This window comes from Balaenoptera acutorostrata, chromosome 13 (genome assembly GCF_949987535.1).
Source record: "Balaenoptera acutorostrata chromosome 13, mBalAcu1.1, whole genome shotgun sequence".
NCBI classification, from domain to species: Eukaryota; Metazoa; Chordata; class Mammalia; order Artiodactyla; family Balaenopteridae; genus Balaenoptera; species Balaenoptera acutorostrata.
Window position 1 is genome coordinate 27650572 of NC_080076.1, and position 18017 is coordinate 27668588.

The following is an 18017-nucleotide window of genomic DNA, read 5'->3' on the forward strand; positions in this document are numbered from 1 at the left end:
ATTTCTTTCAATAGTGTCTTATAGTTTTCTGCATATAGGTCTTTTGTCTCCTAGGTAGGTTTATTCCTAGGTATTTTATTCTTTTTGTTGCAATGGTGAATGAGAGTGGTTCCATAATTTCTCTTTCAGATTTTTCATCATTAGTGTATAGGAACGCAAGAGATTTCTGTGCATTAATTTTGTATCCTGCAACTTTACCAAATTCATTAATTAGCACTAGCAGTTTTCTGGTGGCAGTTTTAGGATTCTCTATGTATAGTATCATGTCATCTGCAAACAGTGACAGTTTTACTTCTTCTTTTCCAATTTGGATTCCTTTTATTTCTTTTTCTTCTCTGATTGCCGTGGCTAGGACTTCCAAAACTATGTTGAATAATAGTGGTGAGAGTGCTACATCCTTGTCTCGTTCCTGATCTTAGAGGAAATGCTTTCAGTTTTTCACCGTTGAGAATGATGTTTGCTGTGGGTTTGTCATATATGGCCTTTATTATGTTGAGGTAGGTTCCCTCTATGCCCACTTTCTGGAGAGTTTTTATCATAAATGGGTGTTGAATTTTGTCAAAAGCTTTTTCTGCATCTATTGAGATGATCATATGGTTTTTATTCTTCAGTTTGTTAATATGGTGTATCACATTGCGTATATTGAAGAATCCTTGCATCCCTAGGATAAATCCCACTTGATCGTGGTGTGTGATCCTTTTAATGAGTTGTTGGATTCTGTTTGCTAGTATTTTGTTGAGGATTTTTGCATCTGTATTCATCAGTGATATTGGTCTGTAATTTTCTTTTTTTTGTAGTGTTTTTGTCTGGTTTTGGTATCAGGGTGATGGTGGCCTCATAGAATGAGTTTGGGAGGGTTCCTTCCTCTGCAATTTTTTGGAAGAGTTTGAGAAGGATAGGTGTTAGCTCTTCTCTAAATGTTTGATAGAATTCACCTGTGAAACCATCTGGTCCTGGACTTTTGTTTGTTGGAAGATTTTTAATCACAGTTTCAAGTTCATTACTTGTGATTGGTCTGTTCATATTTTCTGCTTCTTCCTGGTTCAGTCTTGGAAGGTTATACCTTTCTAAGAATATGTCCATTTCTTCCAGATTGTCCATTTTATTGGCATAGAGTTGCTTGTAGTAGTGTCTTAGGATGCTTTGTATTTCTGCGGTATCTGTTGTAACGTCTCCTTTTTCATTTTTGATTTTATTGATTTGAGTCCTCTCCCTCTTTATCTTGATGAGTCTGGCTAATGGCTTATCAATTTTGTTTATCTTCTCAAAGAACCAGCTTTTAGTTTTATTGATCTTTGCTATTGTTTTCTTTGTTTCTATTTCATTTATTTCTGCTCTGATCTTTATGATTTCTTTCCTTCTGCTAACTTTGGGTTTTGTTTGTTCTTCTTTCTGTAGTTTCTTTAGGTGTAAGGTTAGATTGTTTATTTGAGATGTTTCTTGTTTCTTAAGGTAGGCTTGTATAGCTATAAAATTCCCTCTTAGAACTGCCTTTGCTGCATCCCATAGGTTTTGGTTGTTGTGTTTTCATTGTCATTTGTTCCTAGGTATTTTTTGATTTCCTCCTTGATTTCTTCAGTGATCTCTTGGTTATTTAGTAACGTATTGTTTAGCCTCCATGTGTTTGTGTTTTTACGTTTTCTTCCCTGTAATTCATTTCTAATCTCATAGCGTTGTGGTCAGAAAAGATGCTTGATATGATTTCAATTTTCTTAAATTTACTGAGGCTTGATTTGTGACCCAAGATGTGATCTATCCTGGAGGATGTTCCGTGTGCACTTGAGAAGAATGTGTAATCTGCTGTTTTTGGATGAAATGTCCTATAAATATCAATTAAATCTATCTGGTCTATTGTGTCATTTAAAGCTTCTGTTTCCTTATTTATTTTCATTTTGGATGATCTGTCCATTGGTGTAAGTGAGGTGTTAAAGTCCCCCACTATTATTGTGTTACTGTCAATTTCCTCTTTTATAGCTGTTAGCAGTTGCCTTATGTATTGAGGTGCTCCTATGTTGGGTGCATATATATTTATAATTGTTATATCTTCTTCTTGGATTGATCCCTTGATCATTATGTAGTGTCCTTCCTTGTCTCTTGTAACATTCTTTATTTTAAAGTCTATTTTGTCTGATATGAGTATAGCTACTCCAGCTTTCTTTTGTTTTCCATTTGCATGGAATATCTTTTCCATCCCCTCACTTTCAGTCTGTATGTGTCCCTAGGTCTAAAGTGGGTCTCTTGTAGACAGCATATATATGGGTCTTGTTTTTGTATCCATTCAGCAAGCTTGTGTCTTTTGGTTGGAGCATTTAATCCATTCACGTTTAAGGTAATTATCGATATGTATGTTCCTATGACCATTTTCTTAATTGTTTTGGGTTTGTTTTTGTAGGTCCTTTTCTTCTCTTGTGTTTCCCACTTAGAGGAGTTCCTTTAGCATTTTTTGTAGAGCTGGTTTGGTGGTGCTGAATTCTCTTAGCTTTTGCTTGTTTGTAAAGCTTTTGATTTCTCCGTCAAATCTAAATGAGATCCTTGCTGGGTAGAGTAATCTTGGTTGTAGGTTCTTCCCTTTCATCACTTTAAGTATATCATGCCGCTCCCTTCTGGCTCGTAGAGTTTCTGCTGAGAAATTAGCTGTTAACCTTATGGGAGTTCCCTTGTATGTTATTTGTCATTTTTCCCTTGCTGCTTTCAATAATTTTTCTTTGTCTTTAATTTTTGCCACTTTGATTGCTATGTGCCTCGGCGTGCTTCTCCTTGGGTTTATCCTGTATGGGACTCTCTGCGCTTCCTGGACTTGGGTGGCTATTTCCTTTCCCATGTTAGGGAAGTTTTCAACTCTAATCTCTTCAAATATTTTCTCTGGTCCTTTCTCTCTCTCTTCTCCTTGTGGGACCCCCCTATAATGTGAATGTTGTTGCATTTAATGTTGTCCCAGAGGTCTCTTAGGCTGTCTTCATTTCTTTTCATTCTTTTTTCTTTAGTCTGTTCCACAGCAGTGAATTCCACCATTCTGTCTTCCAGGTCACTTATCCATTCTTCTGCCTCAGTTATTCTGCTATTGATTCCTTCTAGTGTAGTTTTCATTTCAGTTTTTGTATTGGTCATCTCTGTTTGTTCTTTAGTTCTTCAAGGTCTTTGTTAATCATTTCTTGCATCTTCTCAATCTTTGCCTCCATTCTTATTCCGAGGTCCTGGATCATCTTCACTATAATTATTCTGAATTCTTTTTCTGGAAGGTTGCCTATCTCCACTTCATTTAGTTGTTTTTCTGGGGTTTTTTTCTTGTTCCTTCATCTGGTATATAGCCCTCTGCCTTTTCATCTTGTCTATCTTTCTGTGAATGTGGTTTTTGTTCCACAGGCTGCAGGATTGTAGTTTTTCTTGCTTCTGCTGTCTGCCCTCTGGTGGTTGAGGCTATCTAAGAGGCTTGATGGGAGGCTCTGGAGGTGGGTAGAGCTGACTGTTGCTGTGGCGGGTCAGAGCTCTGTAAAACTTTAATCCACTTGACTGTTGATGGGTGGGGCTGTGTTCCCTCCCTGTTGGTTGTTTTGCCCGAGGCAACGCAACACTGGAGCCTACCCGGGCTCTTTGCTGGGGCTAATGGCAGACTCTGGGAGGGCTCATGCCAACGAGTACTTCCCAGAACCTCCGCTGCCAGTGTCCTTGTCCCCACGGTGAAACAGAGCCAGCTCCCGCCTCTGCAGGAGACCCCCCAACACCAGCAGGTATGTCTGGTTCAGTCTCCCCCAGGGTCACTGCTCCTTCCCCTGGGTCCCGATGCACACACTGTTTTGTGTGCACCCTCCAAGAGTGGGGTCTCTGTTTCCCCCAGTCCTGTCGAAGTCCTGCAATCAGTTCCCCCTAGGCTTCAAAGTCTGATTCTCTATGAATTCCTCCTCCCGTTGCTGGACCCCCAGGTTGGGAAGCCTGACGTGGGGCTCAGAACCTTCACTCCAGTGGGTGGACTTCTGTGGTATAAGTGTTCGCCAGTCTGTGAGTCACCCACCCAGCAGTTATGGGATTTGATTTTACTCTGATTGCGCCCCTCCTACCGTCTCACTGTGGCTTCTCTTTGTCCTTGGACGTAGGGTATCCTCCTTGGTGAAGTCCAGTGTCTTCCTGTCGATGATTGTCCAGCAGCCAGTTGTGATTCTGGTGCTCTCGCAAGAGGGAGTGAGAGCACGTCCTTCTACTCTGCCATCTTGGTTAATCCTCTTCATCTTCTTTTTTTAAAATTTAATTTTTTAAATTGAAGTATAGTTGATTTACAGTATTGCATCAGTTTCGGGGGGGGTGCAGCTAAGTTATTCAGATATATATGTATCTTTTTTAGATTCTTTTCCATTATAGGTTGTTACGAGATATTGAATATAGTTCCATGTGCTATACTGTAAATCCTTGTTATCTATTTTATATATATGGTGGTATCTTTTAATCCCATACTCTTAATTTATCCCTACCCCTAGCCCCCTTTCCCTTTTGGTAACCATAAGTCTGTTTTCTATGTCTGAGTTTGTTTTCTGTTTTGTAAATAAGTTCATTTGTGTTATTTTTTTTAGATTCCACATATAAGTGGTACATAATATTTGTCTTTCTCTGTCTGATTTACTTCACTTAGTATGATAATCTCTTGGTCCACCCATGTTGCTGCAAATGACAATATTTTATTCTTTTTATGGCTGAGTAATATTCCATTGTGTTTGAGTGTGTGTGTCTCTGTGTATGTGTATCTTCTTTATCCATTCATCTGTTGATGGACACTTAGGTTGCTTCCATGTCTTGACTATTGTAGTGCTGCTGTGAACATTGGGGTGCATGTATTTTTTTGAATTAAGAGTGTTTGTCTTTTCTGGATATATGCCTGGGAGTGGGATTGCTGGGTCATATGGTAACTCAAGTTTTTTAGGGAACCTCCACACTGTACTCCATAGGGGCTGCACCAATTTGCATTCCCACCAACAGTGTAGGAGGGTTCCTTTTCCTCCACACCTTCTCCAGCATTTATTATTTGTAGATTTTTTGATGATAGCCCTTCTGACTCATGTGAGGTGATACCTCATTGTAGTTTTGATTTACATTTCTCTGATGATTAACAATGTTGTTGGCCATCTGCATTTCCTTTTTGGAAAAATGTCTGTTCAGTTCTGTTCATTTTTTAATCGGGTTTTTTTTTGATGTTGAGTTGTATGAGCTGTTTATAAATGTTGGATATTGATTCCTTATCAGTCATATCATCTGCAAATATTTTCTGCCATTCCGTACATTGTCTTTTTGTTTTGTGGATGGTTTACTTTGCTTTGTAAAAGCTTTTACATTTGATTAGGTCCCATTTGTTTATTTTTCCTTCCTTTTCCACGTTAAGGAAGTTTTCAGCTGTTATGTCTTCAAATATGTTCTCAGGCCCTTTCTCTTTCTCTTCTCCTTTTGGGGGCCCCTATAATGTGAATTATTAGTGATTTTTGATGTCCCAGATGTCTCTTAAACTATCCTCATTTCTTTTCATTCTTTTTTCTTTTTTCTGTTCAGTGGCAGTGATTTCCATTACTGTCTTCCAGTTCACTGATCCATTCCTCTGTATCGTTTAGTCTGTTGTTGATTCCTTCTAGTGTATTTTTCATTTCAGTTATTACATTCTTCATCTCTGGTTGTTCATTATATTTTCTAACTCTGTTAAAAACTTCTAACTTCTCACCCTGTGCATCCATTCTTCTCCCAAATTCTTTGATCATCCTACGATCATTACTCTTTCTCGGGTAGATTGCCTATCTCTGCTTCACTTAGTTTTTCTTCTGGGGTTTTATCTTGTTCCTTCATCTGGAAAATGTTCCTCTGCCACCTCATTTTGTCTGAGTTGCTATTTGTATTTTTATGTATGTGGTAGGTGAGTTTTGTTTCTCGACTTTGGAGAAGTGGCCTCTGTAGGATCTACGAAACTTTTTTTAATCATCTCATCTCCTGTCACTCTTTAGCAGCCTATACTCTAGCTAGACTTTCATAGCTGTGCATCTTTGCATATCCTCTTCCTCCTTACTCTGCTTGGCAAACCTGAGTCATGTTTTAAGGGCCAGTTTAAGTCTTCCCTTTTCTGTGATGCCTTTTCACATTTCCCCAATTTCATCATTTGTCTCCCTCTGCACTACTCTCATGTACTTATTTTCTATTAAAGCATTTATTTGACTACTTGAATTTACAAACTTCTTAATGAAACCAACATCTCTTACTCATTTTTATATTCTCAGAGCCTGTCACAGTGCCTGGCATATAGTAAATGCCTTTATATCTGATAAATGAGTTCAACATGTGAAAGTTCCTAGAGCAGTGACTGGCAGAAAATGAATGTCAGAAGATGCGTAGTCATTACTCGTCACGTTTGTGAAGATCTGTAACACATTGCATTTCCCAGTTTATGTTAATTTCCCTTACTGGAATAAGTATAAATTTTTAGTGAACCATTCAAAACCCTTTATAACATTCTCCCATTTATCTTTCTAGGTTCGTCTTTTGTCTTTTCTCTTTTTAAAAATTATGTTCCCAACCTAACAAGTTTCTGCCATGTATCTCTGGTTGATACTCACCTTTCCTTCTGTTGAGAATCACCCTACTAGTGAAGCCACTGTTACTGATGGAAGTGTGTCTCTCTATGTGGAAAGAGAACCACTGCTGTACAAACCCTGTTTTCTAATTTGTTTGGACTGATTGTGGTAATTGCCTTGAACTTTCAAGACAAAATTGAATTTCCCTCTTTTCTGTAACACTTATTTTTCATAATGTACTGTAACACCACATATTATTTTAGTTGTATATATTTGTTACTTACTAGCATATGAGACCTTTGAGAGCAAATATTATGTCTTATTTATCTTTGATGCCTCAGCACCCAGACTTTGCAGTGTTTCTTGATTTTAATGAGCAGAATGATATGAGTTACTCTCAAGAGGTCAGTGTTGTCTAGGATATTTTGAATAGGCATTTGAGAAATGTGGAAGCTGCTACTGGCAAGAGAAACAGTTAACAATAATAGCAGCCAGCTGCTCACACTTGTTGAGCACTTCTTATATCCAGGCACTTCACATGTAGTATTAACACGTTTGTCACAGCAACTTCATGAAGTAGATGCAGTAATTTTTCACCTTTAACAGATGTAACTGAGGCACAGAAAGGTTAGGTAATTTGCCCAAGGTCATACAGTTTGGGACTATAGAACTCAGGCTGGGCACTACTGTGCTTTACTGCCTTCCTGTGAACATAGAGAATTGGAAGCAGTAAGAAGCAAGTTGGAACAAGATGGAGGGCTCTATGTACTCTCAAGACAGGAGTAATCTCTAATGATCTTCTCTCTGACACAGTCCAAGATTTATGATAATGGCTAAGGAGAAGATTTCTTAAACTGTAAAGTGAATACATGTCACTTTGGGAATCTTACTAAAATTCAGATTCTAATTCTGTAGTTTTGGGGTGGGGCCTGAGGTTCTGCATTTCTAACTAAGAAGCTCCCAAGCAGTTACAATGCTGCTTCATTGTGGACTCCATTTTGAGTGGCAAGGGTTTAGGAGGTTCCATCCCAGAGATATTTCATATGAGACTCTGTTAGGTTCTCATCTAGAAATTCTAAGAGATTCTGTTTCCTTATTCGGGTACATAGTTATGAAGTTGCTGTGGTATAGAGGTTCTGAGACTCTAGACACCAGTTCTCTATCCTAGTTCTTTATTAGAATCACGTGAGTAGTTGTAAAAACCACTAATGCTCAGACTGTGCTTCAGAACCAATAAGAATATCTGATGTGTGGGCCTGTATATTAAAACAAAATTTGCAAGTGATTAGAATGCTCAGCCAAGGCTTCAGAACCACTGTAAGTAAACAAATTAATTTATTAAACTCTTAGAACCATGCTCCTTTTCCTGTTAACCAAGTCTGTTGTCTGTTGAAATAAAACTTGTATTGCGAAAGTTCCCATGAATTGAAAATACTTTAAAATTGCCATAAAGACAAGACTAAATGTTAAGCAAATGAGGGCTGTCATCACTACAGTGTTTTAATTAAGCCTTGTGCTATTGGTAAGGTAGTGTTCATTTTTTAAGGACTAAGAGTAAAAATACCAATAATGCTTTTTTCTGTTGAGAATGTTTCTGTGAATTCTAGTTGTGTTTTCTTAACCCAATTTTTTTCTCTTTCCAACAGGGATTTTTTGCCAGGTGGTAGGAGAGATTATACAGTCCAAGTTCAGTTGAGGTGAGTTTGAAATTTTCTTGTTACTTTAATTTTATACTTGTAACTGTATGTATATAGTCCTGAATTTGTAAATACATAAACATGTTTGAGTACATTATTTAAGAGTATTTCTTTTTTTTCTTTAATGCAGACTTTGCCTGGCAGAGACGAGTTGCCCTCAAGAAGATAACTATCCCAATAGTCTCTGTATAAAAGTAAATGGGAAGCTGTTTCCTTTGCCTGTAAGTTGCTTTTTATTCACAAGGCTTTTGTATGTAAGTTTATTATAAATACTAACAAGGCCTAGAAATAGTGATCACTTAGGACCAATGAACAGTCCCAGCATTAAATGCAGTTTTCCACTAGAGAGATTCATGGCTCCTTGGGGAAGTGGCTGATTCCAGGTTTGGGGGAGACGGAAAAGATGAGCTTGAAGCATCTTGTGCCAGGAAGCGAGGAAGCTGTGAAAGACTCTTAAGATCATATCAAATGGCATAGTGGCAGGGCAGGACCTGCATATGTAGGGCAGCGTGTTGTAGTGGATGTCTGAATGAGCTGGGCCTCAGCCATGTATGAGATGATGAAAGTTAGAGGCTGCTGAGAGCGACTGGACATGGAGATTAAGGATTCTGAGCTTGAGCCTTGATGGTGCACACACTTGGGGGATGGATGCAGTGGTATTTGATTGACAACCTGTTGTTTAAGCAGTGAAGTAGTATATGGGCTTCAGCACCTGGGAGATACACACACACACTCTCTCAGTGTGTATAGCCTGTTTCTGACCTGTTAGATAGCTCCAGACTCTTCAAATCCTGTTAGTCAAATCTTAATATAACAATTAATTGTTGGACTGGACTATGTATCTGTCTCCACTGAGGTTTGGACTAAGTTACTAATTTGGTACAGCTGTGTGGAAGTAAAGCCTTAATCACAATAGTAGTAGAGCATGGCCTGTTTTTCAAGCCCTACAGAGTGGATATGTATCTTAACTGAAGACGTGCTGTGAGAACAGTGATTCTACCATTATGTTAAGCTGCCATTTCAGCAAAGCAGTTACCATGTGACTGTTGAGATAGAGATGGGGCAGCTGTTTAGCATTCCTGCTGGGCACAAGACTTGTCTCTGGAATAAGTATATGCGCAACAGCTGTGAGCAGGCTGTACCAGGGCCAAGTGGTTGTAGTTGAAGCCCAAAGTGAAGATGGCCCATGGCCAAGGCCGACCCTGCCAGTCAAAGATCTGACTTCTTGGTTGTCACGAGTCTCATTTCTCTCATACGTAGCCTGTGGATTTAGAGACCTGAGAAATAACGTGTTTCATGCATTTTATAGGGCTTGAGCAATACTGCACCACTGCCTACTCTTTTTGAAAGATGTCTGTGAGGCTGAAATCATACGAAAGAGTTTTGTGGGGATGAAAGGGGAAATTTCAGAGGCTGAGCAGATATGGTGGGGAGGAATGCTTTCATGGCCTTGTGCATGCTCAAACCCAGGTGGGACATTTTGTCTCTTGGGTTTCTGGCTATAAGCAACAACAGATCTCAGGAGCTGTCTTTTATCTGGATGGATCATATAACGATCTAAACCAAGGGAAGAAGCAGCCTTACTTGGAGCTGAAGGATGCCACTGGGTGGCCAGATGTGTAGCAAAGGAAACCTGGGATTTTGGAATGATAGCACATTTTCCATTGCTTTTCATATCCAATTTTCTTTGTCCACGATGGGCTAAGATTTCTTTTGACCTTTGACTTTTATTGCTATTTAACTCTCTCATTCTCCTTGAAGAAATATCTAATTATGATGACCTTCTTGATGTCTATAGACCCACCTTGAAGATCTATCCAGTATTATATGTGCCAGTGCTGGGGGGTCGTGTCTGAAATGTGTGAGGCTCTACCTAAACTCTGGCATTGCTTCAGAAAATATGATAGTGACCGATGTGTATACACACATTCCACACAATTTTCCAGGTGGACCAGTATTTTTGCTATAATATTTTCATCCATGAGATCTGCAGCACCACTATGGATAGCTCTGAATTTGTCATTTTTCCAGGACTTTTGAGAGAGAAGAAATTAGGCAGTTGAGCACTTCCTCTGGGACATTGTTACTCAGTCACTGCTGCTTTCTTTCCAAAAGCACTGACTAACCGTTGAGTACTTATACTAGGCTGTTTGTGAACACATCAGCTACTACGTGAAACACCGTTTGTCTGATGGGTCTTGCACTCACCTCTGGAGCCAGAGTCCTGCAGTGGCTCCAGGAGCACCTGTGAGGGAGGTGAAGAAAGGTGAGCATTAGGACAAGGGATTTCAAAACAGATTTCATAAACAGAAGGCAGTGGGGTGATGGTGGGGGCAGGGGCGAGCTTGCCTGACCCTAATAGGACCATCCCAAAGACCAGATGCCAGTCTTTCCCAGGTTTTTCGTCTGCAGCCCTGTGAACGCCTATGGAACAGTTGACGTAAATTTACATGCAACTGATGAAAAACTGCTGAGACCTCCCCTTGATCCACAAGTGCTGTTGTTTGGGATAATGTAATATGGAGCCTTTACTAGCATGAAGCAGACTTATGAGAATCATGTGAGTGTACTGCCGCCTCAGAAGAAGAAGTGAGCTCTTCACCACCATGGAGATCTTCAGGGACTTTGTTCCAATTGTAAGAAGCATCAACAGGCCACAAAGAAGTTTGACATGTGGTCCTTGCCCATGATCCCGGTTTATCATACAACAGATCCTGGAGGAGTAAGTCATGGGATTTCCCATTAGAGCTCTGAATAAATTCGAATTTGTGTCTGGGAACAAGTGTCTATGTGTATGACCTTATTGCAGTATGCAGTCATTATGGATCCATGATGAGCAAAGAGTAAACTGAATGGGAAATGGTGTTACCTTGATAATAGCAACGTGTCCCTGGATTCTTAAGGGTCAGATGGTGATGAAAGCAGTTTATGTGCTGTTTTACCCACATCAAGATGCTGAGTTTTATAAAACACCTTTATCTCTTGATTTTTCCAGTCCCTTGATACAGGGATGACAGTAAGCAGTTCATAGCAGGACTTGTAGAACGATAAGTGCAGAGTGGACAGACACAAGTGAAACTGCCTCTGAGAATCTTCCCCACACCTCCACCTTTGACTCAAGCACTGCAAGCATACACAGTGACAGCCAAATGAGAAAATGACATGTTTTTAAGGGCAGAAGGGAGAAAAATTCTTTGCTTGGAGAGTTATTTTGAGAGGCTGAATTATTTTTCCTTTTAAACAGATTTTGAGAAATGTATGTGAACCTTTGGAGCTGTAAGGTTGGTGTGTGGAGGTGGGTTGACATGGGGTAGTATTTCTTGGAAAGATTCCAAAGCATGGAGAGGATGTGTGCTCACAGTTCAGCTGACAAAGATCTCCTGAGTATTTCTTCTCGGTGCAGCGGGAGACTTATTAGTACTAGTGCCATTATCTCAATGTATTCTCTTTCTGAGTTTGTGGATTTCTCTTTCCTGATATATTATTTTTTTCCTGCATATATTAGTTACACCGACGGTCTGCCTCACAGTAAATCTGGCCTGAAGTAAAGTCAATATTTTCTTCTTTTGAAACCCACACACACACCAATTTGAAGAGATTCCCTTGGCCTGAGGTGGGATAATATTGGCATCTAAAAAAATAATACTTAAGTGGACTCAAAATTATCAAAGATATAAATGAGTTTATAATTATGCTAAAATAAACCATTGGAGGTTACATCAACTCATTACTCTAAAAACTGGTTAAGGGAGAGAATCATTGATTTCAGAGTAACCAAATGTTGATGAGGTCAAGTTCTTTATGGAAAGATTTCAACTAATATAAGCAAAAGGAAGAATGGATTTAAAAACGTTTTTTTGTAATCTGTAATCGGATAATGGATCTAGGTAACCATCATCGATGGATACTAAAACCATTAGGTCAAAGCTGGATACGGAACTTTATAGTGGAAGGGTCAGGCCGACATCAGCTGAACTGATCAACCTTTACATCACTGAAAATGGGGCAGACAGACACTCTGTGCCTCATGATGTGGTACAATAGGAAGAACATAACATTCCTTATGTAGTTTTTGTGCCTGAAAATTTGAACGTGAATTTGGTCAAGCCTGTACAACTAATTACCAGCTTAAAACATGGGAGTATCACACCTTCATACTGTGAGGAAGCAGTCTGTCTAATACAGAAGAAAAGGTCATTCTTCAGGTCAGAAGCCCTGGGGTCTCCAATGGCAGCATTGGAAAAGGAGTAGAATTGGAGGCAGGGGTTGGGAGAGAATAAAAATTATTCTTTAATATACAATAAAGGAGACTTCAGAAACAGCTGAGCACACTGTGAGGATCAAGTTTGGATTCCGATTCAAACTGTAAAAGGACATCATATATACCAAACTATGTATGGATAAAGTAATGTGTCTGGGATACCTTATATAATAATCTGAGATGGGGGTAAAAACTGCTTATAAGTAAATTATTGAATTGGATGATAGGTATATGGGAGTTTGTTATACTTTTTTCCCTATTTTTGTATAGGTTTGAAAGTTTCAGTAATAAAAAGGTAACAGACATCTCTGAGGCAGTTGAGAAATTGGAATATAAAGTAGATAGGCAATTTTTTAAATTATGGTTAAATTAAGGTCGTGATACTGTTTTTTTTTTTAAGGTCTTTTAAAGATGCATATAAAAGTATGGGTCAAATGGCATGTCTAGAACTTGCATTTAAATACTCAGGCAAAAATAAATGTGTATATGTGTGGGGTATATATTTGGGGGGGGGTTATGTATTTTGGGGTGGGCTTGGGTTGGGCCAGAGGCAAATGAAACAAGATTGACAACATGTTGATAATTGTAGTGGTTTGGTGGGTACTTTACTGTTCTTTCTACTCTTGTGTATGTTTGAAAATTTTTATAATACAAAGTAAAATAGTAAATATGTTGGTAGTATTAAGGTAGTAATGGTAATTAGAAAATTAGGGGGAAAATGTTAAAGGAGCAACACTGTTGACTTTTGTCAGAATTACAAGTAGATGGGATGTTGTCAGAGCATGTAACAGAAAAGGTTCTTTAGGTATATCTTCTGTTGAAATGTTAGGTTGAGACTGATGAAAAAATCTTTCAATGGCTCTCCAGCAGCCTTTATTTAGAAAGCCTTAGATTTACTCCAAAGGTCTCCTGTCAGATGAACTTAATTTTATTTTTGCTTTAGATATGGAAAATTGTTAGAAATATGTGAAGGCTCAGCTTTTACATTTTACAAAATTCCAGCTGTGGTTGACCCTTGAACGACATGGGTTTGAACTGCTCGGGTCCAAATACTGCGTTATTTTCAGTAGTGAATACTACAGTATTGCATGTGCCTCAGGTACAGAGGAACTGAATATTCAGAGGGCTGACTGTAAGTTATACTTGGATTTTCAACTGTGTGGAGGGTGAGTGCCCCAGCCCCCGAGTTGTTGAAGGGTCAACTGTATATCCTGTTCTCAATAATCAGGTAACTGATGGTTGACTGGAGGTGATACTGTTGGTCAGAGGGAGAATATAAGTGTACAGATAACTCAGAATTACCAATGAAATTAAACTAGTCATGTGGGGTAGAGAATAGATTTAAAATATTTCAGTGAATAAGACTAGTACCATATTTGGTTTTGAATTTGCTAACACCTCATTCTTATATGCTCTTTTATTCTCTTCCCTTCTATTGCCCTCTTCTTTCAAATTAACTAACGACATTGTTGCTGGGTGTCTCAAATTCCAATTTAGAGAGTTTATTGTCTAACTAGTTGATGAGTTTTTATCATTTTGGCACACCCTGTGCCATTATTTTCATTTGGTTAACGTACTAGTGGACATACCAGAAGACAGAATTGTCTTTCAGGCCCAAAACAGGCACAACAGTGGTTTCATGCACAGTTACCCAGATATTGGTGTTGATATTCCTTGTGTGTGTTGCTCATTGAACCAATTCCTGGTCTTTATAAGAGGACTTTCTTATGAGTTTGCTTCTTTGTTTTATTTCACTTGAACAGCTTTAGATGGGCATAATCCTCCTCTACACACGCACACACAATTTCCCTTTTCCATAGTGTAATGAAAGTTATTTACGTTCTTCTCTTTGTCTTCTATTCCTCTGCTCAGACAGTTCTCAATGATTTTCAGTCTTGTTGCAAGTTGTAGATTACAAGTTATCATGGGAATTCACACTTAATAATCACTATCCTACCTCCTACAAGGCAGCAAAAGGTGTTCCCTAGTGCGATAGACTGTTTTCCTAGGCTCTGCTGTGTGATACCACCAAAACTGTATCTCATTGTTACCAAGGTGCATATTTTTGACATCTTTAAAATGCAGAGGTGTCTTAACAGTTTCTGATGATCAGGTGGCAGCTGTAATGTATTGTTGTTGCCTGCACTTGTACAGCCCTGATGTTATTATTCCCATGGCATGACTGGTTAACTGCCCTTCATCGGTTTTTCAGTCAACAAGTGACTTGAGGACATTTCGAGGAAGGTTCGTGAATCCTGGCTGTTATTTGAAATTTTTGTTCTCTTAATATCCAGGGTGTGTCAGCATTAACACTTGCAGTTAGTCTAAGGGTGTCGGTGACTTGCAAGGAAATCTGAGAGATATTTGTGGAGTAGAATATAATTTTAAGAAGTATTTTTAGCTCGAGCTCTTGGTGGCATATAGGAGAGTATCATGTGGAAAACATATGCATTGATGACAGTGAAAAAACGATTCAAAAGATTCTTCTGTATATCCTAAAGGAATATGTTAGCCAGTTCATTTTGCTTTTGTTTTCTTGATATGTATGCAGGAAAAAAAGTACATTAGGTTGTATCATTAACTTACTTACTGTTTTTTCCTTCTCAGTGGTACATAAATTGCATCATTGTCATCTTAGATTCAATGAAATATGGTGTGTGCTTTTCAATACGTAGATGTTTTCGCAGTTAAGAAATTTTAATTTTCTAAAAAATATATTGGTTTTGAAAATCAGAAACTGAAAAGTCCTGTGGTAATTGAGAATTGGATGTACTGTGAAATCAAAAGTGAGACTGTTTACTATTTAAAACAAATACTTAATGACTAGAAAAAATAGAAAAATATATAAGTAGCAGTTTTATTATAGCCATCAAGCTAATTCAATGCCAATTGAAATATTGGTTATTCTTTTTTGTTAACGTGACCTGGTATTAAAGATGGCAATCTCTGTTCTACTCGGAGAGAAGACAGTGGAGAGCGTTTTTATCACTCAGAAGATTTTAATAATTCCTTTGAAATTCACTGATCTGCTTTTTTTTTTTAATTTCTAGAGTTCGTTTTCCCTCTCTCACCCCTAGTATTTGAATGAATGAGAGCTCCTAAGATGAATCAGTGTAAAGAGGTGCAACTTTATTGTTTAAAAAAAGGAAAAAAATTCGTAGTCAGTATGGCAAGATCTCAGCATCTTTAATTTTAATGGAACATGGATTTTTTGTTGTATTTTTCTGGATTTGTGAAATATTTTGTAACATTTTTAAAAGGTCATTTTCCTCTTTTGGGTCGGTGACCTTAGGGTGAGGACTATGTGATTTCCAGGATAAAACAAAAGTAATTAAGTGCGACTGAAATTAGGCAAGATACTGTACTCGTCTTGGAGAAAATGTTTGCTCCTCTACAGAGAATTTAAGATTATTTTTCTTTCTTGGTTATAGGGCTATGCACCACCACCTAAAAATGGGATTGAACAGAAGCGCCCTGGACGCCCTTTGAATATTACATCTTTAGTTAGGTTATCCTCAGCTGTGCCAAACCAGATTTCCATTTCTTGGGCGTCAGAAATTGGAAAGGTAAAGATTTTTTTCTCTGGGTAGCATGAAAGTGTTCCCACTAGGTGTTGATTTACTTTGTCTTTTCTTAGGCTACTAGCTCCAGCTCATTCAGTTTTCTGTTTGTAACCCCAAAAAGCAGTAATTTTCAGTTCAGGGTAGAGATGCAGAGATTTTCAAGGTTAAAACTTTAAGGTTTCCTGAGTATCATCTCTTTATTTTCTTAGAAAGGAAATAAGTATCATTACAGTATTTCTTAAGTTAATGGTTAATCACAATTGTGTTTATGTGTGTTTAAGTAGTATTTTAAGAAACTGGGAATTTGGGGTAATGTTATATATTTTTGAAGAGGAACAAAGAAAGCTTTCTCAGGCTTTGGAGAAGATTAACATTTGGTTAAATGTACTCATGTTGTGATTAGAAATAATCTCTTCCAGCCTGTATATGAACAGCTGATACTTCAGATAACATGTGGGCATCCATATGAAAATATTTACTTAGATTTATATTATTTCCTCTGTATTTTTAGGTTGATGAACCTGGGTTTCTGCTTATGCTTAGTCTCAAAATGCGTTTTGTCAATTATGAGATACTGATTAATACAACAAGGGATTTCCATTTTAGAACTGCTTGTTTATATAACTGAAATAGTAGAATGGCAAGAGATTTCAGTTAACTTCTGAACATCAGCTTTAATGTTGCTGTTTCATAGAAATAAAGGATAGTATTTCTATTTGTAGATGGAGAAGTTGAGTCATGTTTGTAGCCAGAATTATTTGGTTTTATCACCAAGGTAATTGCAGAGCCGGATATAAAGAATATTTTTGTATTGACTGTACAGACATTAGGATCTCTTTAATGATTGTTCTCTTGAGCTCTCATTTCTGAATTTTTACTCTAACTTTTTTTATCATAAGACACTGATCCCTAATATTTTTTATTTGTGTGAACTGAATGTACAGTGGTAAAGCACTGCATAAGGATTTGGGAAATCTTGGCTTAGTCCCAAGTTGGCAAATTGTTTGATTTTGGCCAAATTGCTTAATTCCCTGAGGCCTGCTTATTATAAAGAATAAATAAAATCTCGAGAATGGGTGTTATATGCAAATATAAGGGACATTGTTAACTGAGCAAGTATTAATGCTTTAAAGCTTAGTGAGAGGAATTTGAACAGAAGAGTAGTATATCTTTTTGAAATGATTATGAACTTACAGATTTTTTGAGTAAAAGATTGCAGACATTGAAGGCCTGACAGGTGTGGGGTTTTTTTTTGCCACATAATGGGAATAATATTCTTTCCTTGCAATTATAATGATTAATTGACTTAAATTTGCACACTATAGTGGGTATTCAGATATTTGAAAGGACTGTTACAGGACATTAAAAATGATATTTAAAGTATTTGGTTTGGCAACTGTTAAAAGTATTTTATTTCTTGTAGAATTGATTGAATGAATGAATGTAATGAAATGGTAAAGTAGGTTTTTAGCATTTAGGTAAAATTGTATATCATCTCTTCATAGCTTTATAAATAGCTAATGAAAATTCCTTTGTGCCAGATCTAAGAGAGTATGGGATTGGATGCTATTATTTTCTGGCCTCGTCTTTTTGATTTTTATAGTTTCTTCATGTGTCTTATATACTGTAGTAGCTTCCCCTTCCCTAGTAAAATGCCCGTTTGGGAACAGGAATTAATTGTCAAATTTTTTCTCAAAAGCTGATTTTGGGTTCATATGAGTGATTTGCCTAAGGCCATGTAACAAGTGTCTGCCAGAATTAGAACTGTGGAACTCTGGATGTGAAGTGTTAATTTAGACCACAGGTGTTTGAACTTTGTTTCTGCAGTGGAACTCATTTTTCAATGAATATATTATGAGAGCCCCATTACATAAAAACAGAAAATTCTAGTTAGAAGTGGGCATGGGAGAGCGCATTCTCATTTATACCATGGTGGCCCCTAAAGCACCAGTTTTGCTAA

At 37.9% G+C, this 18017-nt stretch overlaps 1 protein-coding gene across 7 annotated transcripts in view; it reads left to right on the plus strand.

Annotated features, from left to right (window-relative positions):
• Nucleotides 1-18017, plus strand: part of PIAS2 (protein inhibitor of activated STAT 2) — a 94211-nt gene that overhangs the window by 41448 nt on the left and 34746 nt on the right. For all 7 annotated transcript variants that reach the window (XR_452464.2, XR_003621962.2, XM_007197204.2 and 4 more), the window contains 3 exons: nt 8183-8233; nt 8364-8454; nt 15926-16060. Coding sequence is in view for 5 of the 7 variants with exons in the window: in XM_007197204.2 (XP_007197266.1) it covers nt 8183-8233; nt 8364-8454; nt 15926-16060 (277 nt within the window). In the remaining 2 variants the exon portion in view is untranslated. The remainder of the gene's footprint in view (nt 1-8182; nt 8234-8363; nt 8455-15925; nt 16061-18017) is intronic.